The sequence below is a fragment of the Lissotriton vulgaris genome, chromosome 4_1 (assembly GCF_964263255.1).
Source record: "Lissotriton vulgaris chromosome 4_1, aLisVul1.2, whole genome shotgun sequence".
Taxonomy (NCBI): Eukaryota; Metazoa; Chordata; class Amphibia; order Caudata; family Salamandridae; genus Lissotriton; species Lissotriton vulgaris.
Window position 1 is genome coordinate 1,116,953,886 of NC_141691.1, and position 26,443 is coordinate 1,116,980,328.

Here is a 26,443-nt window from a genome sequence, read left to right on the forward strand (position 1 = left end):
TAGGATAGGGCTACAAGGGACTCTTCAAGAGTAGACCTTATCTTTGCCATGGTACCCTCATCTTCAGAGACACGTGCCCATTTTAATCTTCGACAGTTGTGAGACATAACAACGTCTGCTGTGACGGTCTCCGTGCCGCCCCTCAACAATAAGCGACCCTTTGCCTCTAATGTCAACGACAGTGGATCATGATTGCTCTCTGGTCTGGTTAATACTTACATGTCCTTTAGCCTTGACCACACTTCTAAGTTAATTAGGAAGTAGTCAATCCTACTACTTCTTCTCCTATTATCAAAAGTGGGGTTGCCTTTGACATCAGATTTGGATCTCCCGTTACCCGCTCTGAGCCCACCCTCCAGTGTCAAACTTTTTAATTGCAGTACTGCCTCCGTCCATTTATTAATTGGTAGGAGCATTAACGATGGAATGCCCCAGGTCGCATCCTCATCTTTAGTAAGACTGGCGTCTTCTGAGCCAAGTGGCTCAAACGTGCAATTAAAATCCCCCGCAATGACCCAGTTATGTTTCCCTTTCAGTGACTTGATAAAATAATCTAGGCCAGAGATGGTCGGTGAGGCTTTCCCGCCGGCCATACCTCTTGCGTAGACGTTAATCAATATAAAATCAAAGACATGTTCAAAATATATTTTAAAAACCTGTATATCTGGATTGTCAATCCCCAGTTCGGCTACCTGGAAGCCCACCGGCTGTCTTACCCAAACAGTTAAACCTCCCGAGGGGCGCGCCTTGGGGTTTGCAATGGCCGGTTTGCTGAAGGACAAATATCCTGGACGGAAAATAGTACTCACGAACCAGGTCTCCTGGAAGGCAATAATATCATAAAGCTCAATAAGAGTAGACCAATCAGAAGAAGTTGTCTTTGGTGATAAACCAGCAATGTTCCATGATAGCAAACTTAATGAGCAGGGAGCAATACCTACACCCCGATCTAACTGCATAAGGGCCTCCGGATAATCAGACCCCCCAGTTGTATCCAGCGGAGGAGTTGAAACAATCACATTAGAAGCAGCTGGTAGGTTAAATGTGACCTCTGTCGCAAGTAGAACTACAGGAGTCAGTCAATTGCACGCATCTAAACCAGACAAGGGAGCAAATCTATTAGTGAGATTTAAATCAAAGAGACTACATACAGGTTTTTTTGGTGCGAATCTGCTCCCGCCCTCTAATGGAGGAAGATGATGGGGTCTATAGAAGTAACCTATAGGCCGGAGGGAGATTTTCCCTACATGACCCAATAAAAATCTAACAACATTGGTATTATTAAAGTTGGCAACTACAGAGTCACCCCACCCTTCCTTTGTGGAGTATCCAACCCAAGATGCCCGTCTAGCCATAATCATTTGGTTACAGATATCCCATCCCTGAACCCCATCTACCTCCTGTTGAGCACTAAGCCAGTGCATTGTTTTAGTCATCAACTGCTGAGTGGATTCTATCTGCCCCTCCTGTGGAATCGGTACATTCTTTAGGCCCACCACAAGAGGAGCGGCAGCCGGTGGGAGGTGTAATACTCTAGGACCATTTGCACCTATGCTGCAGCCCTGAGAATTCTGCACGGCTAATGTGCCGCGGTTGGAGGGCCCACAAGCGGGGTTGATCAGATTTCCAGTCACAATATTAGATAGGTGTTGGATTAAATTCCTGGGAGACCTTCCCCGGAGGCCCCCTCCCCCTTGTAGGACTTGGAATAAGCTGGGCAAATTCACTCGACGTGTTCCCTATCTCACCCTCGTGGCCACCCGATGGAGATAGGTCATCCTTAGAGACAGTACCCACCCCACCATTCCTAGCAGACGATACAGATGGTAAATTGGATAAGGGAGGAATAGCGGGAAGGGATTTAGGGTTAACAGGGTCACACGAGATGTTTGATTGAGTTTCAGATGGACAAATAATTTTACCCAAAGTGTACTCAATGATACAAAGTTTAGATGCAAGAAGCGTTTCACAGTTGGTTAGTCTTTCCTCAATCGAAACCAGTCTGTCGAGGATCGGGGATAAAGATGACGAGAACAGAGCCCCAACTTTAACAAACAAGACTTCATGGGCATCAGACAGTGGAGCACTCAATAAATCCACATTTGAAGGAACAGAAGTTGAGGTTATGGGGACATGCTTTGAAGACAATGAGGATACTGTTCCACCATTCCTGTTAGTTTTTTGCAGTTTAGCATTTTTCTGCCTTTGAGGGTCCCCTCCCCTCTTCCTCTTTACGGTCGGCTCCGGATTTGGGGCTAGGGCTATGGATAAAGAAATGGGCTTGGGCATCGACCTTGTGGCAATGCGTGGCAAAATACCACAAGGTGCACCCTTCTGGGCCATCTCCATAGGTAGGGGGGTTATCGGAACCTCCATAATTGTAGAAATTTCCAACGGTATCTGTGATGACTGGCTGGGGCCTCTTGCTAGATCAGGGGAGTCCGTGGTTAGGGCCAGGGGGCATTCAGGAGAGCATGCAGCCACCAAGCCACCTAGCGATGAACGTTTGGTGTGCAGGGGATCTAAGGAGAGTTTTCGCTCGGTCAATGCGATCTCATGGGCTAAGACAGAGCTGGCTCTGATTAAGAATTGATCCAAAGTCCCAACAATGCTTCCCCCAGTCAGCTCCGATCTGCCTTTTCCCTCACGTGTTGACATTTTGGCAGGGGACAAAGAAAGGTAAAAAGTACAAGGTACAAGGATCCCAGGTAATTTATAACCTAGATGTAACAGGGATGAGGGAACAACTATCCTGGATGGCCGCAATTGTTAGAAAGGGTGCCCAGCCCGGCCTCTTCCGGACCCTAAAGGGCTCATTGGTCATTAAAAGTAGTAACATTTTGACTACCTTTCAAGAGTGAGACAAACTTTGACTTTACTTTTATGTCTAATGGATTGACATTCTGGCCACCTAATTTCTCCAAGACAGTTTTAGGGCTTCTGGGATTGTAAACATTTTGGCTTGAACAGCTGCTATGGAAGATATGGAAAGGGGGGTCTTTGCTGGTTATGGACAAGTTCAGCAATTCATATTTTCAGGACCAGGGCGTGCCCCAAGCCTGTAGCATCGTGGGTGTTAATTCTAGTTTCATCCAAGAGGGAGTCATGGTGCCAGGAAGCATTTTGACAACTCCTCCAGAGAGGATGTTTGGATTATCACATTTAGAAGTACCATGAGACTAGAAGAGGGACAACAAAGACAATATACTGACTCCAAGAGCCCCTGGGAGTAGATCATGGGACGACTTGATGGGCACGTATGTTTTTCATGCCATCACCTTTGTATGTTCTGGAGTCACTAATAAAACCTGCAGAGTGGTGGAAGAGGGTGTCTTTTGTGAGGATTATCAGGAGTTCCTTATGAAGAGTTGAAACTAGTTATGATATTATTATTTTCTTTCAGCAGTTACTGTTGTATAAAAAAAGCTTCCCCATAAATTGTAACTATGTTAATTGGTCCAAAACTTTACAAGAATCCTGGACAGTCCACTGTAAATACTTGGAAGAATATTCTGCAATGTCACCCTAACCAATTGAATGAATCGGGTGCTATAAAACAGACGCATAGGAAGTAGAAGAAAGCAGCCATATTTTGAAATAAACTAACCACTCTTTATTGTTGCCTTCTGTATTGCAGAAAATGCCCCAAGAACAACAGAGGACGTCGGCAGAAGCAAAACCTTGGCCACTTCACATCAGATGCGTCCTCCAGGATGGTTTAGCTCGATGATTTTTATACTTGCATTGGCCATGTGATGTACATTTTTATTATATCTTTTTTTAAAACGGAAATATTTATTTCAGAGGCCTTATTTTTGGACATTTTTGTAGTGTAGCTCTGTCAATCTGTTGTATTCCAGTGAGCATCAGCCCTGACCCCAGTGGGCTGGCTTCAGCGCTTCTCCTTTTCTGTTCTTTTGAATAAGATGGCTGTTTTTCTGTATCTGTATCACATGGTTGTATAATAGACTCGTGCTTTACTCATGGAATGTAATATTTTTGGGGACACAGACTTAACGTTGCCAATGGTTATAGATAAAATTCAATGGAAAAAAAAACCACAAAAAGCGACAGAACAAAAAATGTTACCGAACAACCTGGGCATGAGCTAAAAGGTAACAATGTTTACAGTTTCATTTTTTTTCTTACCAGACACTAGGAGACACTGTGTTATAGATATCTCAATGTTTTTGAAAGTTAGTAAACAATTTTTTAGACACTGCCAATTTGCATGAACTGTGAAGCTGTGTACTGTGTGTAGTTGTGACATATTTAAAATCGTGAATGGGAACACTTGGAGTACTCTGTCGCCCTCACATTCCTAACACTTTCATTTTAGTGGCAATATAATTTAATAATGAAAAACAAAACAACTGGAACTTATAACAGCTTCTTTTGGATGAATAAAATGAAGCCGATTTTTGAAAGATGACTTTAGAACTCACCTTGCATCTCACCTCGTTGGAAGAAGACTTAACACCAATTAAAGATGTTTTAATTCTGATGAAAGCGTGTTCATGTTTCAATGCCAAGAGTTAGCCAACTGCATACTAGGTGTGTTTGCAAGTCAGGAAGCCAATGACTTAACACTTTTGAGGATTTGATTTTCCGAGAAAGATATGCAAAGAAAAGGTTTTCTGAAAATAATCTACCCGGGCTAATTTTTATTGCAAATGAGGCGATAGTCTTGATACGAAACTGTTGAAATATGATGCGAATATGTGTTCAGCTGCTTAACACTTCGTTTTTCTGCTGTCAGAATTCTGCATGTAGGATTTATTAATTTGTTAAAATGAATAAACTACAAAACGATTTCAACGTTTTAACTAAAAGGGCATGTCACGATATAAACTTTTGACTACATTCTCATGTTTGGGTGTGCCTATTTTTTTTAAATATTTTCTGCATGAAACGTAAAAGTGGAAAAATGAACGGACAGCCCTCTCACTCTGCTGGGTGTTCCGTTATTATCTCCCGGGAATATTCAACTGTAGAAGGACTTGTAAGAAGGTAATCCCACTCATTCAGGAGGTTTACCCCTACCATAACAATGCGAAGCCATAATAAAAGCATATATATATATAGAAAGTCCTCCCGACACATTTTTGTTCAGCACCGGGTGCCATGTTTGTGCTTCTATGTTTCGGTTCCCAACATTGCATGTGAACTTAACAATCAATACCTTCAGGAATTTGGCATCCTAGAGCAATTATGTTTTTGGGCAGGATTTGCAGTTTCCCCCTTTTTGATGATCTTATGTTTCAGATTGTATAGAATTGTCATGCTTGTTGGAAAAAAAAGGAAATGCGCGTGAACAAAGCGTCCTCATTCACTGTAGAAATAAACGTCCTCGCGTGGCCTCTGCTGCTACTGGACCGAGCTGCGCGTGCCACGTCAAGGCCTCAAGTGCGCACTGACGGCTGCCCACGACTGCATCAGCCGCACTTTACCTACCTTTTCAAATGTACAGTGAACACAATAGCCACAACCTGGGACCTTTTCTATGACTTATGTAAAATACCTTAACGCCGGTTGTAAACGGAGAACTGTAAGACAGGTGTGCCGTTGTGACTGGGACTCCTGCCATATGTTTCCGAGTTATTTAAATAAAAAAATGTGCAACGGTTGCTTTGGAATTGGATGGCAGGGTGTTTGACAACTGGCTGTCTTGAAAGGGGGCAGGCATTCCGGGAGCCATTTCTTTTTAATGTAATAAAGCTACTTTTGATGTCTTTCAAATGGAGTCATTTACTTGAATTTTCTGTTCTTCATTTTGAAAATATTTTGCATAGACTGGCGCATTCTGTTTCTCGTGCTGCGAGAAGCAGGCACTGCTTCCTAATTTAGAGGGCTTCATGCTGCCAGAGGCATGTGGACAATCTTCTTGAAATATGTCGTATTTATAAATGTTTGACCTGCCTCCAGGGGTGGAGCTTCTGCGCCCTGTTCCTCACATCCAAGAGCTCAGCTGTCACACTCCTTCATTTGCACACATGCCAAAACTCCAGCCCTGAGCAGACACGGTCACAGTGAGGAACAGTCACTCTTCCACCACCTCAGAGCCGGCAGCCCACCAGCTAGAATGGACCTCCACGAAGCCACCCTTGAGGCTGACAAAATCCATCTGAATCGATTGTCAGTGGTCAGCGAAGACGAAGGCGAGCAAGATGCAGCTTTGACAATTGTGACAGTCCTGGATAAGGTGGCGAACATTGTGGAGAACGTGCAGGCCAGTCAGAAGAGGATCGAAGAACGGCACAGAGAGATGGAGGACGCCATAAAGTCTATCCAGATCGACATTTTAAAGCTGGCACAGGCTCATGCCAACACGGGTTACACCGTCAACAAGCTCTTGGACAAAACCCGCAAAGTTAGCTCCAACGTTAAAGATGTGAAAGCACGTGTGGATAAGCAAAGTGGTCACGTCCAGAAGGTGGAATCAAAGCAAGAGGAGCTCCTGAGGAAAAACAAATTTCGTGTGGTCATTTTTCAGGTATGCTGTAACTTTCTCTGCTCCTCTCCTCATGCATTTTCATTGTGATCTTTCCATGGGGAGGTTTTTCCAGCAAGGAACTGTAGTGAAAAGTATGCAGAAATGATTATGTAGGGCTCTAGGCATGTGCAAATCATGTAATATACACGCTGCTATTGACATAAAAACCTATGATTGCGAATTTGGTCTAAATAACTTATCAATGCAAGTCCTTGCTTCCTATCCAAACTTGGCCTGTGTCCCTAATTCCTGCTTTGTTGCCATATCCTGACACTTGCTGTCATTACAGACACTGATAAAGCACTACTGGCCATGTTAAACAGGTATGTCTATGTCTGTAGATGTATATCACCAGAAATGTCAATTTTGCACTTGTCTCTAGGTTTGAATATACATGTTTTGTCATTCTAAAATTATCTATGGATCTATCTATCTATCTATCTATCTATCTATCTATCTATCTATCTATCTATCTATCTATCTATCTATCTATCTATCTGTCTGTCTGTCTGTCTGTCTGTCTGTCTGTCTGTCTGTCTGTCTGTTAGTTTTCTATTTGATTTCCTCACCATGACATTTGGTGCACAATTATTTTATTTTCATTTATACAGTAGCCAATCTTGCTCTTAAGGAGTGTAAAATTTGTCTGCAGAAAATCCGAGGATAGAGTATTACATCGCATCTCTGAAGACCGATTCCTCGGGGTGAACTCCATTTGATAGATTCTCAGTATGAGGGCTTTGGAATAGCAGCACGTCTGTAGGTCGGAATTACCAGAGGTTTACAAATGAGATTAAACGTGTCAATTGTCTGATATTGCTTCATAATATAAATAGAAGAGCTAACAACTGGTGTCAAGAAAGGTTGTGTTTTAAACCGTGCTCTGAAAATAGGATTCAGTTCAACTTGTGTTGCGAAATGTCCCCGAGCAGCGACATTCTCGCTCCAGAAGTGCTTGGACACTCACCCCTTCTCAAAAAGCCAGACGACAAATGGAAAAAGAGTGTGTTTAATGTTGTCTTTGTTAAAAATAGTCTCTTTTTAAGCATTTCTGACTGTTTTAGTCACCGTGACTGCCATGTCGTGTGCCCATATGTCCGTTGACTTGAATGTACGGTATGTACAGGATCATAAATCGACATGTGTTCATAATCACTTATTACATTTGAATAAAATATTGTTTTTTACATTCATGGTTACAAAACATCTCATGGCGAATCTATCCTTTACCAGCTAAACATTCACAGTTAGCGTGTTGGTATATTCTTTTAGGACGTACCCCCTGGGGCTCTGTTTTGATAGCAACCCTGCTCCAAAAATAAAGTGAGAGCCTTCACGCTGCTGTAAAATGCAGCAGCTGTGCCGTGTTCGCGTGCTCACAATCCGGGAGTGGCCTGCAGAAGGGCCCCCGAGGAGGGGTCGGCGGCATCTGTTGCTTCAGCCCACTAGCACCCTCCATAGCACGCGAGACCCCTTGGAGCCGGCCCTGATGCAAGAAAAGCCATTCAAAGGAAGCCAAGTCTATGCAAACGTAGGCCATGCATTAAACTTAGTTTGATCAAGGGATAAAACAATGGGAATTCTTTGCCACTTGCAGTTGATGTAATCACCCTGCACGTCACGGCAGTCATATATGCAAACATGGACCGGGGTTCCAAAGACAGGTTTGGAGAATGTCTGATTGTATTTTTAGCCACTTTGCAGGAGAATATGTATGAATGAATGAATGAATGAATGTTGGATTTATATTTATATGTCCACTTGATATTGTCACCGTACACCATGCTAGCATTCATGGACCAGCGCTCCAATGACAAGTATGAGAATGTTTGATTACAGGTTCTACTTTGCTGGCTCATCACTCATGCACTTTCAGTTTGATTTCTTCCCCTGGGGCATGTGTATAATTGTGCATGTGGATTGGGGCACCTATCATAAGGCTCTTACCACTGTATAACAGCATAACAATTATCACACAAACCTCACCTGCTGCTTTAGGTGTACAAATCCTCTGTAGGAGCTACACTTTCATCTCCATTTGTGCTGCTTAAAGAGTATGTAATTTAGCCCCTCAAAATTCTTCTTGTAATAGTGTGTGAAATATTAAATTAATCATGCCTAGACTGAAAATTGACAGTAGCTGGTTTGCGTCATTATTAGCCTCCATTTGCAGGTAGGTCATGAGGCTACATTCAGCGTTGGATTGGTAATACGGGCACTCAGGCAATGTCTGAGGGGCCATATCCGAATTCCAGCTGTGGGATGCTTTTTTGAGCAGCCTGGGGGGTCGATTTGGCGGTCTCTGCGTTGTTTGATGCCGCTAGCAGCCCAGTGGTTGCCTGAGTGGCCTTTCTGGAGGTAGATGGGCGTCCATTACCTCCCTTTTATCAACGGCAGGGCCAGCCCATTAAAATATGCATATTGAGCAGAGGTAGGGGGCCTGAGCAAAAGTGGCCTCACTTGTTTTCAGGTGTGTTTCACCAGTGTAAACTAATCCGTGCATTTTTTTAAACCCCCCCCCCCCACCCTTTAAAATACAATTTTGCCCAAGCAGTGTTTTGTGGAAAGGCAATATGCAAATGTGGACCTTTTTTTTTAGCATGCCCGGGCCGATTTTTAATCTCAATCCAACCCTGACTACACTATGTCATGATAGTCGAGAGCTGTATTTTATCTAAATTGCTCTATTTGCATTATCCCATTATCTAGCACATCTACAGTGAGAACCTCTGATGTGCTCTTCCCTGGAGGTAGAGAGATTCTGCGGAATATTCACACTACTAACCAACAGTGGCAGCTTTGACCAACACAAACAAAATGAAAATTATTAACAGAACGGCACATCTCGGAGAGGGCTATAGATAAAAAGTAGCGAGATGAGCTTCATGGGGTATCTTAGAAGGACTTCTGCCGGGATTTCAGCATGGAATTTAAAACGTTGATCTGCCAACAAGAATAGTGGGCCACCAGCAGAGGCCTGCCGGAGATTCATGCCTCACGTGAATGGCTACCAAGAGAACATTTTGAAAGACACCGATGACAAAAACCTCTACACTTAACGCACTGACAAACTACTCATTCAGACATCTATTCAGATTTGAAACAGTTTCCTCAAAATAAAGGCGCTAAGGAGAAAGATCATTTAGAACAGCGACCATCACATGCCCATCATTGGAGTGTGGTTGTATGACAGAGCAACACATGCATTAACAAGGCATGCCTAGACAACGTGGTCTCAACCACCTCTGCGTCTTTACCACGCATGCTTTTACGACGCATGCCTTTACAACCAATTTAGTTGTGAGGGCACAATTGGTAAAGGCATATATGTTGGAAGTTCACACCCCAGCGCCCGCCCTGAGCCCTAAAACCCAAACACCAGCCCTGCAATCCACCCCGCCCCAGCCCTAGAAACTAACCCCCCCCCCCCCCACCCTGGGCCCTACAACCCAGCCTCCAGGTCAAAAAACTACCTGACTCCAGCCACCCCGCTCTGAACCCTAAAACTGCCCCCAGCCCTTAAAACCTCCTCTTCCCCCACCCTGAGCCCTAAATCCAGCCCACAGCCCAACTAGCCAGCCCCTACCTTCAGCCCTAAAACCGGACCCAGCCCTAAAAACTACCCTAACCACCCCTGGCCTGAGCCCTAAAATCCAACCCTAGCCCTATTTACCAAGCCCTGTCCTAGTCCTTCCTGTCCAGATTCTTCCTGTTCCTCTCCCCACCCATCCACTCTGCAACTAGATCGCTGACTACCTTATCCACGCATATGCGTGGTTAAGGTATATCCATGGTTAAGGCAATTGCTGTTCTGCTTGCGTTGTATGGCACACATGGTTTAGCCTGCGTTGGTAATGCCATTTCCCTTGGAGTGTAGATTTCACCACCACATGTCAAAAGCATTTACTGTCCATTCTGTTTGGAACCCTGCAAACCTCATTTGTAAGAATGGAAGGCAATCTCTTGGAATGTTCAAATTTGCAAAGCAAAATACATTAAATACTTATTTGAGAAGAATAGCACATGTGCAACCGCCTATACCTTTGCACCGAAATCAGACAGAAGACAGACAGAGATGCATAGAGAGAAGTGTACAGGCGGAGACACCCTTAGCCAGACATCCACACGGAGACACATGAGGAGAGAGAAGGACTAATGCCAGGTTAACCATCAGGCCAGGCTTAGAGTGGCCCAAATGTCACGTTCGGATATTTCCATTTTTTAGGTTCCTGTTTCTCAGACATGCTACATTCTAGAGTACCTGCCATTGCAGCGATGGCCCTGCAGGTAGTTAAGTATGAAACGGCTGACGTTCTATCATTTCGTTGGCCATTTTTAATCTGGCTTTATGCATGAAGCCATCCAGCCTTTACCATGTTAAATTGCACTTCAAAAGTAACATTTGGAGACCTTACCAGGTGGGGCAATAGAAGTCTACCTTTCCTTCTCGTAAACACTAATGGCCTTAATACGAGTATGGCGGCCCCGGTGTGGCACCAGCCTGGAATAGTGGGCTGTCCTCTGTGAATATCTTTTGAGCTTTATTTGAACAAAATCTGGGCCTTTGTCATGGGTGACCTAAAACTGATATGCAGGATCTTGAAAGTTGAATATCTGGCAATGGGTAGGCAATGAAGTGCTTTTCGAGCCGTGAGATATGATCATGTAGATACAAATCGAGGGCCTCCTTTACTATATTTGACACATGGCCGCGCAGCAAGCCTTCCCGCTGCGCTACTGTGCGTCAGAATAATATGGCAGGAATGTGCCGTATCTGCAAACAACGGCGTATTCCTGTCCTTCTCCCCAACACCGGCGCACAAACAGCAGCCCTGTGCCAACGCAGACACCCTTCTGTCATGTTGCTAGGGAGCCTGCATTACGGGGATGATTGTTTTTGTGCAGGAAGGGACACTTCCTGCACAAAAACAAGAATTGATGAAATTTTACTCTTTCTATGCATGCTGAAGAATGGAGCACACATAGAAAGAGGAAAAAAACGAGGAGAAATGAAAGTATTTCTCCTCGTTGCACCACTTCTATGCTTCCCCCGGGGAGGCATCGATTCTGACGCATTTTCAGCTTTATCAAACGTTGTAAATCTGGGAATGTGTCAGGTTCCATGGATGTTTCATGGGAACACCCACAGCAACACCCATGGAATGCCCCTTTCACGCAGAGTAATATGTGAAAGGGGCCCATATTTACAAGGTCAGGAAAAGTCACCCAGGATGACTTTATGTGACCTTGTAACTAACAAAAAAGTGACGCACAGGCTACCCAATGGGTTTGTAGATACAGCGCACTCCTGCCCTTTTATTTTATTGCATGGCAGTGCAGCAGGAAGGCTTGCTGCAGTGAAGTGCATCAAAAAATAGTAAGTGAGGCCCCTAGTATTTGTGTTCCCAGGGCATTCTGCATTCTTAGTCTTTTAAGTAATGAGAAAGAGGCCATGGTTCAAGTCTGTTTGCATATTCATAACCTGGCATGACATGGGAGATGGTTGCCTGGAGCTGTTACTTCCCATGGTTTGGCTCACTTGTGGCACCAGTCATCAGCTGTAAGCCATGATCACACCCAGATTTTAAACTTCTGCCAATGTGGGTGTTGGTGCTGCTGGTTCTTGTAGGCCAACATAAAGTGTGATGATACTTATTCCAGTCTCCTCATGTCAAGAGCTCTCTTTATGATGAGTTAACTTTTAAAGTAGTTAGTCCACATCAATTGATCAATCTTTCATATACATTGGTCATGTCCTGATCCTCACATGTCCCTTTTATTTCGCAGTTAGCTTTAGAATGACCAGAGTGTCATTGGTGTAGCCGTAGCATGTCAGATTAAATGACTTGGTTAGTTTAGATCAAAGATCATGGGCATAGGTTGATACTGAAAAACAGTGGGGCAATGAAACCTCCTAGAGGTATCTTAGTGTCTTAGTATTGATATAAAAGAGGAGTTATGTTAATGGGGGACGTTAGGTGATGCCTGATCTGTCAAGAGGTAGGCATTCCAGTCAAGTGTAATTCTTTTTATGCTGAGCTCTTGCACTCTTTCTAGAAGGAGGTGCTGGCCACCTGTCGGATGCAGTGGACAGGTTCAGTAGGACTGAAGTAGTGTCATTTCTGCCATTGATTCTCTTCATGTTGTGTCCAGTGCTTCATCTGAGTTAGTGGTTTCCAGTGCTCAGCACCTGCACTTAATTGTGACAGCCTCGGCCACTGTATGTTACATTTTTAGATGAGGACAACACCTGTTTACTACATCAAATTGCACTGAAAATACATAATACCACTCTCACAAGCCAATATTTTAGCTTGTGTGGCCTCTGATAGTCTTAATGGTCACATTTGCTGGAGTGTGTTGGTTAGGTGTTATGTTGATACTGTCATAGGCAGCGCTGGTAGAGGCAATGCGTGGAGAAGGCTGCAGTGGCTTTCCGAGAAGGGCCCTGGCACTTAACATTTTACAATTTAAGGACTGGTTGTCTCAGGGATTAGAGTGGTTTCTCTGCCTCTAGCGGTATTTTTGAATCCAGTGGCAAAGTGAGCAAGGGACTCACGTCTGAGCATACCCTGCCACACTTATGGCGGCCAAAAGCGGTAGAGACTGGTTTGATTTGGGAGCAAGTTTTTTTTTTCTTTATTGAATCACCATGTTCAAGTGGTAGCAATTATTACAACCATCGTAAAGCAGCAATTTCAAAATCCCATATTATACAATAGTGTTTTGGTTTTAAATAACTTCAACCCTCTTTCCCCCTTCCTTTCCCAACACCACATGGTAGGACAGGTGTGGTAGTGAGCCAACATATAAAAAACATTGCAACCACCAACCTCTGCGTCCGCCATGCCACCCCACACCCACAACCCTCCCAGCCACTTCAGCACCCCCAACTTGCTAAACGTAACCCAATCTAGTAGTAATGAACCCCCAAATTCCCATACAACCCAAAAAAAACTGTTGGGGTACATCAATTAGGGGGCACAAGAGTGCAACAGCCTCCCAAAGTGAGGGGGAGGTGGCTGGGTATGTCCATGATTCCATGAGGCAGCGTCTACCAACCATCAAATATCGTAGGGCAGCACCAATTTACATTTTTGCATTGCATACCCACGCTGCAGGGAGACTTCAATGCCAGGTGCAGTTGTTCCAAACGTGTTATTCAAACATCAATTAACGCCACCATCTTTTTGGTTGGGAGGCAGTGAGTCCAACTCCCACATTACCCACCAGAGCGGTCTTGTAGCCACTGTCCATCCCCAGTGGTGCACTTACAACTGGTAATTACTGTCCAGTTCTCACTGTTCCTCACTGTTCCTCCTCATCTGGTTCGGAAGTGCTTTCGCATCTGCGCTTTTTTAAAGTGTTTCGCATGTTCCAAGGCGGCGCTTGGATTGGTGAAGATCTTGGAAGTGCCCGATCCGATCTTCAAGCGTGCTAGGTAAAGGATGGCATATGGGATATCCTCCTCCTGCAGTAGCTTTGTTGTAGGGATGAACTCTCTCCTGGCAGCCTGAACCGCGGTAGTGAAATCCGGAAAGAAGGCCAATGCATTCTCCTGATGGGTGAACTGTCCTTTCTCCCGGGCCGGACGGAGGATCGTGTCCCGGTCGTGGTAATTTAGTAGCCGCGCAGTAAAGGGTCACGGCGGGGCACCCGGGCTTGGGGTCGCCGCCAGAGAACAGTGGGCTCGCTCCACAATTAACAGAGGAGGTAGATTATCAGCTCTGAATATCTCTTTAAGCAACCCCTCCATAAATAGTTCCAGTTTACCGACAGTAGTTGACTCAGGCAGCCATGTTATCCATAGGTTGTTCCTCCTTGACCTCGCTTCAAGGTCCTCATTTTTGGCTTGGATCACTGCAAGCACCTTCTCCATGTTTAGAGTTTTGTCTGACACAATGTGCACTTCATTCTCCACGGTAGATACTTGTCGCTCAACCTCACCCAGCCTAGTACCTTGCTTGTCAAGCTTTGCCGCCATATGATCCAAGCGCAGTTAAGCATGCCTATCTTGCCATCAATTGATTGCAGGCTGTGTTGCATCACGAGGAACGTGGATTCCAGAGTTGGGGCTGTTTCCAAAGGTGCCTCTGCTTCCGAGTCAGAGGTCGGTTTATGCTGTGATCTGCCAGTTTTGCGCATCTCAAATGTGAGGCACGGCTGTGTTTTGTCCAGCTTTCCCATGCTGAACAGTCACCAAACAGTGGTGGCAGCTGCTTCTACTCTCATACATGCCAAGCACTGCAGCCACGAACCGCCAGTCCATTCAGAAACCCAAATACAGCGCACAAGGGGTCTATATGTTGCTGCACCGAGCTGCCCCGGACCTCAATACCCTATGCACCCAGCACGTGCTCCCCGCTTTGCAATAGGACTCTCAGGAGGGTCAGTGAAAGCAAGAGGTAAGTCCCTGAGTAGGCAGACTGCAACCATCCGCCTAAATTACAATATAGCAAGCACCAGACGCTGCACTTTTACACTCCAGGATTTTTATTTTTTGTCTGCCACAGCTCACATGTCCTTACTCCCAATAGTCCACCACAGGGCACCCCAATTTCAAGGCAGTGGCCCACTGTCACAATTCAATAGTTGGGGCTGCTTTGCTGTTATCCAAATGATCAATGCTCCAAGGACACTCCTATGGCCAGACGCCGGTATCACAGTCCACCCCCAAGTACCAGGAAGGACTCAACAGGCAACTCGCTGCCCACGCGTACTGGCTGCCGAGACTGTAGGCCGTACCCTTAGACAGCGATGCCCAACAGCACCCACCGCAACCAGTGCTTTGCGTCAGCAGCACTTCCAAGCCAGCTCCACGTCTATCACTGCTCACCGGTATTTCAAGTGTGAGGCGTCCACAGCGTTTTAAAGCCCACTCCAGGCCTGTCTCCACTCACCGGCCTTTCATGTAGGTGATCAGCAGCCCGTCATCGCCCCCTCCACTGCTGCGTATGTCTCTTGATCAATCGGTGAGGCACCCCGGCTGCTACAGCGCAATCACAGACCACCTGTCCGCAGAGGCCTTGCCACTGCTGTTCCTCTCCTGAGATTTCTTTAATTGTTTACCCAACAGGGCACCTAACAACTCCAATTGGTACCGGGGCACCATATTACTGCAGATGTGTCATGGGTGGCAGAGCTGCACTAATGCACAGCCATCTTGCCGTGAAACTGCTAGCGCCCCCAAAGTTTCAAATCTGAGCGACAGTGCTCTTTCAATACGTTTTACAAGAAATAGTCCATTAGACATTGGTCTGTAGCTGGCCGAATCTGCTGGATTTAGATTTTTCCTCTCCTGAAATGGTCATATGATGAATATCTTGAACTCTGCTGAGAGGTTGCAAGGAGATAAGAAGCTGCTGAATCTGCTTATCGATAGGGTTGCAACAGTGTAGGTGATAGGATTGCGCAGGGCATGAGTCTGAAGTAAATTACAGAAGTTTTGAGATGGAGTGATCTTTGCAGCTGTGCACTCTCGGTTAATGAAATTCGTGAAGATCCTTTTGCATACCCTAGTGGTGAGCTTTGCAATGGGAGTACCGGGTAAGTATTGTAACCTGAAAAGTTAATTGCCTTATGGTCCAAGAATGTGTGATGTTATTTCTTCTCTGGTCTTCAGAGGTACAGAATTACACACTGTCATCATATTCATTACATCTCATTCTACAACATATGATTAACATAGTATGCAATGTGACTTTACCGAATTGAAAGAGAGGGACAGAGAGGCAATGTCAAAGAGATGACATTGTTGTACATAAATGGTAAATGGAAAAATATGAGCAGATTTCATAATATTTTTATTAACTGTTTAAGAAGGCCATCCCACACATTATATGCAAGAATCATTAATATAAGCAAAATGGAACCGTTTTCTTGCACAAATACATGAATAAGAGAAACAGCAAAACATTGTTTCCCAGGGTCGTTGAAGGTATTGTGCACTTCAGAATGCAATTGTTTATAAAAGTTGCAGTGATTGTACATCAAGTGATTCACTTAGTAAAATGTAACATTTCTGATTGGCTCATTCGGCCTGCACTTCTGAGACACAGTCCTGGTGCAAGCTACTGTGGTCCCAGAGCGGTGGTGCTCTTTTTAGGTCAAAGCCTACTAGGCAGCGCAGCTTTCTTCTTTGCTAAAGACATCTTGCGGACATTCAGAAAGCTTCCCTGAATGCATTCCACCCATTGCTTACCACTAGCCTTGCAGTTTGTAGCTCACATTTGCGTGCTTTCTATTTGCTTGCATTATTTGTTTTGTCCCCCTCTGAGCATTGCCTAACTACTGTAGTCTTCCAAGTGCTCCCTTTCTGTAAATGGACCTTCACATCTTGTTCTCATCTTGTCACATTTGTTGTGTACCATTAGAAGTAATGGGGTAACCCAGTGACCCTCAAAACCTGAGTGAGGTAATTAAGCAAAAAACAGCGGTTCTGTTGGGAATCACAATTAAATTGAGAAAAGTATTGAATGCTTAAACACAACTATATCTCTGGAGGATATAGGAGAAACACACACTGACCACAAGAGTTATGTATGAAAATATATTGTATTAACCTTGTGATGAATTAATTCACGTTTTTTTCAATGCTGTCCAAACAAAAAACATAACACATGAACTGAAAATACATTGGGTGAGTGAGTGACTGGTGACAATGTGCCGAACTTTAATAAGTTAAGGGCAAACAATGATCATACATAAAGACGGAACATTACATAACAGTGAGTCCACATTCAGAAACAGTAGTCTCAACCAAGGTAGCTTATTTCTTTGTTTCGTTGCGACTCTGTGTGGACTGATACCAAAACAGAATGTCGACGTTTCGACCCTAGTTACATGCGCTTATTATGAGCATCAATGGCGGGTCTTCATCAGGCCTGCAAGCGGGTAGGGCAGCCTGCGGATGTAATAAAGGGGACTTGGTCAGGATCTAGTATGTGACAGTGTAAAGGATCTTAGGTAGCATGTGTGCCCTGTCATGCTCACCTTCCTGTAGGTAGTGATTCCTTCTAACTGTTCTTGTTAGAGCAGGATGGAGAGTGTCAGCCGACACGCTCCCAGTGCGAGATTCGCATGAGTATTTCTAAGGGAGTAAGTAAAACGGTATTCAGGAGTCTGCTAGGCTCAATCGATGTAAGCCCTAGTGTCTGATTCACTTTAGACATGTGCGTACCTGTTGTTCTTAAGCGTAATCTTCAACACCAGCCGGAGTGAAGATCTTGAGTGGCAGTGCCGCCTTTGCGATCACCTGGAAAAAAAGGAGGATTCCATTCTCAGTACTGTGTCTAGTTTGGCTCAAAGTGATTGTATAAAATGTACGGGCCTGGTACAGAAGGTGGTTGGTCTGTGCCTTGTGCGCAGCATGCACTTGACAAACGGGTCATGAAAAAGGTGACTTCTAAACATGAAGGTTACTACACTTCCACATTAGTCCAGTTCGTGGTGAGTAATGCTTGGCCATCAACATAATGACAAGGAATGACCAGGTATCATGCGTGGTGCTCGCAATGCATACAGAAACAATAGTGTTGATTTATGCTAAATGGCCACTATTAAACATCCCGACAGAGTGGGGGAGTAAGATCCGCTGCATCTACCCTCATGTGCAGTTAACCTTGCCGGGTGTGCTAGTGTACATCTAATGTGAGGTGTTCATTTATGCCCGATTAATAGTTATTAAGAATGCGGCGATCAAGTGTTGATCATTAAAACTGTCCGTGTTACTGCCAACTAGGTCTTGTATGGTGCCTGATCTAGTGGCCCGATACTTCCCAGTAAAAAAACTTGGTTGTTAAATTGCTCCGCGAATGCGACAAATAATTACCATAGTTCGTGCTAGAGAATTTCTAACGGACCGTATTATGTACGTTCCTTTCTGTGGTGATACAGTATTGCAACAGGGTTGCTATGTTGTTAAAAAGTTGCTCTGTGAAATGCCAAAGATGCCCCCCCAAACAAGTTCAACATAAAGCTAGACCTACAACAGTTCTTTCGAAAAATCCGTTTGAAGTATTGTTTCATAAAAAGGGCTGAATACATCAGAAAGCCAACAGCCATGGACTTCCGCCCTCCTTCCAGCTTCAACCCTGCAGCACATCTCATGAATGAGAAAATACTAGCCTACGAAAAAGTGGTAATGACTGAAGTGATTAACTTACTACAGAACACCACATATATCAAACACAACATTACCAAAGAGGAGAGGGAAGCTCTGCAAACTCTTAAAGACAACAAGTCTATCGTGATAAAGAATGCGGGCAAAGGCGGTGCCATTGTAATCCAAAATACTGAGGACTACATAGTAGAGATCGAAAAACAACTCGACTGCAAGAACAGCTACACACGCATACCACGAGACCCCACAAAGGATATACCCAAACTTATTAAAGAACTCACTACACAAGGTCTAGAACAAGGACTTCTATCAGAACCAGAATTCAAATTCCTGAACAAGGACATCCCTAGGATTCCGACGATCAACACAATCCCCAAGGTTCATAAAATAAAAAAGACCACTTGTTTCTGGTTGTGGATCCATACTGGAACCCATAAACCAAAATTTGGATAGCTTTTTACAACCATTCATATGGGAAACAAAATCATTCATATGTGACACAATGCATACCATTCAAATCTTGGAGGACCAGCCATTTGACAAATCTACGCAATTATTTGTCGCACTAGATGTGTGCTCACTATATACAAGCATACCACAAGAAGAAGCAATCACTGTCATCAAAGAGATTCTAGATACTCGCCCATCTCCACACTGGATCCCAACCGAATTCCTAGTCCAATTACTAACCATCGCCATGACAAAGAATTACTTCATTTTTCAAAACATGTTCTTCTACCAATGTAAAGGAGTCGCCATGGGGGCCGGATTTGCCCGTAGTCTGGTGAACCTGTGCATGGACAATTTTGAACACCAACATATATACCCAGATCAGAATCCATAAATTGAGAATATAACCTCTTGGAATCAATATATCGATGACATTATAATGATTTGGACAGGCACAGAAGACACACTGTTTTTTTTCCTCACATGGCTAAATGCCCGCTTGAGAGACATACAGTTCACAATGACATATAACAATGAATCCATTCAATTCCTGGATTTGACTCTGGAAGTAGAGGGATGAAAGAATTGTAATGAACCTCTTCAAGAAACCAACAGATCGGAACACTCTCTTGCAATACAGCTCGCACCATCCTAGGAACCTGAAAGATAACTTGTCCTACGGCCAATTCTTGCGCATACATAGGAACTGCACAAGAAGGAAGGATTATTTTCAGGAAAGCGGCTTGCTCATTTCCAAATTGAAGGAAAGAGGATACCCAAAGGGACTCCTGAACAGAGGCAGGAAAAGAGCTTCATACAGACCCCGGGAGACCCTACTGGAAGTGCAACCAGAAAAATCGGAAAATGGAAAAATTAATCTGTGTGACCACTTTCAACTCAAGAAACCATGAAATAAACAAAGTCATCAGGAAATACTGGAATCTAGTAGGTCCAGACATTGGAATACCAGAAGTTCCCATGTTCTCATTCAAGCGGGCAAAAAATATCAAAGACTATGTAGTCTCTTCATTCTTGGAACCACCACCCTTACCAGACACCAGGTCCCAGTTAGGACTACCACCTATCACTGGACTCCAAAGATGTGGTAGCTGCAAAGCATGTAAATACGCCATAACCGGGAAAACTGTCACTTACCAAAATAAGACATACAAACTCAATCAATCCACAAACTGCAACACGCAAAATGTTATATATGCAATATGATGCCCGTGCCCCCTGATCTACATAGGCCAAACCACCCAAAAAGTGAAGAACAGGATTTTACAACATCAAAGCAGAATAAAATGCAAGGTACAGGGAGCACCACTAGTGGACCACTACTCGACATCGGGACACACTCGTGACCAGATTGAGTGGGTAGTACTTGAGAAAGATATGACACATCAAAGAGATGGCAATGTCGCAAACCAACTGAACTTCAAAGAATGTCGCTGGATACACAAGGTAGAGGCAATAAACGATGGCCTCAACGAACAAGAAGAAACCTATATACAGATGAGCAGACTCAAGACATAGCCATGCTTGGACCTTAAACACTGCAGGGCCAATCCTCACAACACACCACATGAGTCACAACACCAACCTTAGCATAAAGGTGTGCTCTCCTACTAGCATAGAGTTATGAAACTACCATCATCATAACGTGAACCTTAACTATGTTCACTGTTAGTCCACACGATCATGCTCAACACCAAAACCTATATTTAGACCCTATACATATGTGAGCATATAACACACAAAGTAAAAGTGTAAAATGTATGACACTATGTGCAATGTATCTTGCAATGTATCTTCTCCTGAACGCACCCAACTATATGGCCTAATCACCATGAGTGTAAAATGTTCAGATTGTCTAATGTGCAATATAACATGCTTAAGCACTAAAACACGAATGTATGACTGTGGTCCTAGTAGCTGAAGAGCACATGGAAATAAGTATTATTCAGAATGCATTGTGTTTTAGAATATGTACGCCCTTATGTTGGATCAGCATTAATGGCTGTTTGCTTAGCATATCGATATGCTCCTTGTTCCATCTTGTACATAAGAGATCGTTGTGTCACAGTTGATCAAACTAACTTTCAAACTGCATATAATATTGTAGCACGCTTCATAACACCTACGCCCTTAAGATGATTTATTATCAATGGCGGGATGCTCAACATTTCGATATGGATATTTTCACCATATAAAGATTGCCCTGTCATAGTTGATTAAACAAACTTTGATCTTAAACATAATTAGTTTCACGGACGTGCTCACATTTCTAAACTGCAACTGAGCCATCATTCATTAGTGAAATGCACGTTTTGACACATAAGCCGCCGCGGGTGCATATCAGATAGACCCCTTACGTAGGCTCGGTAAACCAGTTACTTACACGGGCAGACGGAATCAAGACGTCCTGGTGGAGACAGACGGATCAAGAAGTCCGCACAGTGAAGCGAGTAAGTTTTTCCCCGAACCCTGCTCCCTACCTTCCCCTTCGAGTAACCAGCTCTGTATCGCCCTAGACAGGAAAGAGTATAACACTTGATTGGGCACCACGTAATGTTTTTTTTAAATGGACGATCACGAATAGTCACATTTATCTTTGGCATTTCACGGAGCGACTTTTTAGCAATATAGCAACCCTGTAGCAATACTGTATCGCCACAGAAAGGAACGTTCATAATCCGGTCCTTTAGAAATTCTCTAGCACGAACTATGGTAATTATTTGTCGCATTCACGGAGCAATTAAACAACCAAGTATATTTTACTGGGAAGTATCGGGCCACTAGATCAGGCACCAGACAAGACCAGTTGGCAGTAACACGGACAGTTATAATGTTCAACACTCAATCGCCGCGTTCTTATACATACGGCAGAGCTTACTCCCTCACTCTGTCGGCATGGTTAATAGTGGCATTTAGCATAAATCAACACTATTGTTTCTGTATGCATTGCGAGCACCGCGCATGATACCTGGTCATTCCTTGTCATTATGTTGATGGCCAAGCATTACTCGCCACGAACTGGACTAACGTGGAGGTGTAGTTACCTTCACGTTTAGAAGTCACCTTTTTCATGACCCGTTTGTCACATGCATGCTGCGCACAAGGCACAGACCAACCACCTTCTGTTCCAGGCCCGTAGATTTTATTCAATCACTTTGAGCCAAACTAGACACAGTACTAGGTGATCGCAAAGGCGGCACTGCCACTCAAGATCTTCACACCGGATGGTGTTGAAGATTACGCTTAAGAACAACAGGTACGCACTTGTCTGAAGTGGATCAGACACTAGGGCTTACATCGATTGAGCCTAGCAGACTCCTGAATATCGTTTTACTTACCCCCTTAGAAATACCCGTGCGAATCGCGCACTGGGAGCGTACCGGCTGACAATCCTGCTCTAACAAGAGCAGTTAGAAGGAATCACTACCTACAGGAAGGTGAGCATGACAGGGCACACATGCTACCTATGATCCTCTAAACTGTCACACACTAGACCCTGACCAAGTCCCCTTAATTACATCCGCAGGCTGTCCTACACGCTTGCAGTCCTGATGAAGACCCGCCATCGATGCCCATAGTAAGCGCATGTAACTAGGGTCGAAACGTCGACATTCTGTTTTGGTATCAGTCCACACGGAGTCGCAAGGAAACACAGAAATAAGCTACCTTGGTTGAGACTACTGTTTCTGAATGTGGACACACTGTTACGTAATGTTACTTCTTTATGCATGATCATTGTTTGCCCTTAACTTATTAAAGTTCAGCACTTTGTCACCAGTCACTCACTCACACAATGTATTTTCAGTTCATGTGTTATGTTTTTTGTTTGGACAGCTTTGAGAAAACCGTGAATTAATGCAACACAAGGCTAATACAATATATTTACATATATAACTCTTGTGGTCAGTGTGTGTTTCTCCTATATCCTCCAGAGATATAGTTGTGTGTTTAAGCATTCAATACTTTTCTCAATTTAATTGTGATTCCCAACAGAACACTGCATTCTCCATCACTGCTGTCTACATCACTGCAGTCAAGGCCACTCCACTCTACTCTGCACCACTCCACTCAACGCCACTCTACTCTGCACCACTCTTCACCACTCCATGTCACTCTATTCTGCAACACTGCACTCTATGCCACTGCACTCTAAGCCAATACACTCTACACCAATGCACTCCCCGGAAATGCACTCTACTCTGTACCACTCCCGTTTACATCACTGAACTCTAAGCCAATCCACTCTTAGCCAATCCAATCTATTCTATTCCACTGCACTCTATACCACTCTACTCTACTCTATGCCACTGCATTCTATACTACTCTACTCTACGCCACTACACGCTGCCCTGTACAACTCCACTCTACCCTGCACCACACCACTCTACACCACTTCCCTCTACTCTGACACACTACCCTCTATGCCTTTGCACTCTACGCCACTGCGCTCTATGCCACTCTACTACACTCTGTGCCACTGCACTCCATGCTGCCCTACTCCATTCTATGCCACTGCACTCTGCATCCCTCTACTCTTCTCTGCACTACTCTGTTCTACACCACTCCATTCTATGACACTGTACTCTAAACCACTGCATTCTAAGCAACTACAGTCTACGCCAATGAACTCTATATCAATGCAATCTACACCACTCTACCTAAAATCAATGCAGTCTATGCCGCTGCACTCTATGCCAATCTGCTCTGCACAACTGTGTTCCATGCCACTATGCTCTGAAACACTCTACTCTATGTCACTGTGTTCCAATTTGTACTACTCCACTCTACTCCACTCTGTCAATTCGCTCTATGCCACTGTAATCTATTCTGTACTGCTGCACTCTATGACACTCTACACTACTCTATGCCACTGCACTCTATGCCAATCTACTTTATGCCACTGCACTCTGCTCTGCACTACTCCACTCTGTCCTTCACCGCTCTACTGTACACCACTTCACTCTACTCTGCAACACTTCACTGTATGCCATTGCATGCTACACCATTGAAGTCTGTGCCATTCTAGTCCACTCTTCTCCACACTAGCATAGGCTGTGCCACTGAACTCTATGCCACTGCACTCTACACCACTCTTCTCTACAATGCACCACTCTACACCACTACGTTTTATGCCACTCTCCTCTAAATCACTGCACTATCCGCAACTGCACTCTAGGCCAATGCACTGTACACCAATGCACTCTACACTACTCTGCTCAAAACTAATGCAGCCTATGCCACTGCACTCTATGCCAATCTACTCTGCACCACAGCACTCTTTGCCAATGTACTGCATTCTATGATGTTTCAACACTCCACTCTAAGACACACTACTGTATTACAAGTGAATCCACGCTACTCTAGGTTACTTTACGCTACTCCTCATTACTCCACTCTACACCACTCCATGTCACTCTCCTCTATATCACACACTTTTAGCTATGCTGGACAGCAGCCACACTGGCAAAGTCAATAGCTCTTGCATAGGCGGGACCTATTGGCTTTGCCAATGCTTGTTGTGTCCCAAGGTTTCTAAATGAAAGCATGTGCCTGCACAGTCTGTTCTTGGAGTAGTATCTGGACGTTTGCTTAGGTGGTATACTGTTGTATCCACGATATCCAAATCTTATGATCAGATTTGATAAGAAATAAAGTCATTAGAGTTTGCAGGATCCCGTTATCCAAAATCGGAGTACCACCTCCCGAGTACGGTCATGCAGATATTACAGCCCTGAAGAAGTCATAGGGTGACTATACCCGAAGACGAAACGTGTTGGCTGGTGTGAAGCTTGTGAGGCTGAAGTATACACCCGATAAAAAGTAAGATTTGATGAAAAGTGGAAGATTACTGGATTACTTCATATTCTGGACTTTAATATTGCATGTGCTAAGAGCATCATTTCTCTTTGAATATCAGTTACAGCAGTGAATGTATTATATACTGAAAAGAATATATTGTGCAGTGAAAATAATATCACATACCTTGAAATGAACATTACACATGTTGCAATGACTATGAATTAAGTTGAAATGAACATTACAGAAATTGGAATGAATGAGATACACGAAAATGAATATGTGATGACTTAAAATGAATATGACATGTTGAAATTAATATATCAGCCAAGTTGAAATGAATTTCACATGCCTTAAAAGGAATATGAACAACACTAACATTCTCAGGACATTTGTCAAAATGAATATGGAATGCATTGAAATGAATATGATATATGCTGAAATGGATATGACATAGGTTAAAATTGTATGACACATGATAAAATTAATATGACAAGTGTTAATATGTTTGTAACATCTGTTAAAACAAATATAACATCAATTGAAAGGTATAGGATACATGTTAAAATGAATATGACATGTACTAATATTAATATGAGCTTCATTCAAATTAATTTGATTTGCATTTAAACTGAATATGAGTAACATTGAAATGACCGTGATATTTATCAAAATGAATACTCATTGCATTGAAGTTTGTATGACGCACATTGGAATTCATATTTTATGTTTTAAAATGGATGTGAGTTTTGTTAAAATGAATATGAACAGTGTTTGTATGAAAGCAACACCCATTGAAATGAATATGACACATGCTAAGATGAATATGAAATGCGTTGAAATGAATATGAGCCCCATTAAAATGTAATTCATAATGCGTTAAAATGCACATGACAATGCTAAAATTACAATGACACTCTTACAAATTAATATTGCATGCTCTGAAGTTCATATGATACACATCCAAATGAATACGACATCCCTTGAAATAATTATAATGTATGTTGATATGTATATGACCCATATTATGGTGTACACTGGAGTGGCGTACTGTGGAATACCGCAAAGTGGAGTGGTATATAGTGGAGTGACATACAGTGGAATAGAGTAGAGTGGCATATGGATGTAGTTGAAATATAGCAGGAATGTAGATTATGGTGTCCAGATCAATGCAAAACAGCACATTTACAGATTTACAAAGCCATGCAGGGTCATGCATGGTGGCATTGCATTGCTTTGTGCATCTGAATTAAGTATTGCATTGCCCGTGGAACACCATGCGTGACGCATGGGCAATGCATTACAATACTACTGGTAGGCTATAATTGTATATTGTGCCCTGGTATACCCCTGTAACTTCGCTTTATAGCGTGCTCCATGGCAATGACAAGGCAGTATATGATTGGCTAATGGCTGTCTGTGCAAAATTAAAAAGCAGAACTCAAGTGACAGCTTGCGCGCAACCTGTTTATTGATCCTAGATTCTTTTTCAATATCGTATTTTATTTCTTGGGGTGCTCCAGGGGTGACGTGTCCATCCTCAAGATACGTCTATTGTAATACTT

The 26,443-nt window shown here is 43.6% G+C and overlaps 2 protein-coding genes across 2 annotated transcripts in view; both read left to right on the forward strand.

The window, feature by feature from the left end:
* Window positions 1–4,863, forward strand: part of TMEFF1 (transmembrane protein with EGF like and two follistatin like domains 1) — a 712,972-nt gene extending 708,109 nt beyond the window's left edge. The window contains exon 10 of the mRNA XM_086965347.1: window positions 3,638–4,863. Within this exon, the coding sequence (XP_086821473.1) occupies window positions 3,638–3,722 (85 nt within the window). The 3' untranslated portion in view covers window positions 3,723–4,863. The remainder of the gene's footprint in view (window positions 1–3,637) is intronic.
* Window positions 4,864–5,974: 1,111 nt separating this feature from the next.
* CAVIN4 (caveolae associated protein 4) overlaps window positions 5,975–26,443 on the forward strand; it is a 130,738-nt gene continuing 110,269 nt past the window's right edge. Inside the window, exon 1 of the mRNA XM_086965348.1 lies at window positions 5,975–6,493. Coding sequence (XP_086821474.1) covers window positions 6,083–6,493 — 411 coding nt within the window. The 5' untranslated portion in view covers window positions 5,975–6,082. The remainder of the gene's footprint in view (window positions 6,494–26,443) is intronic.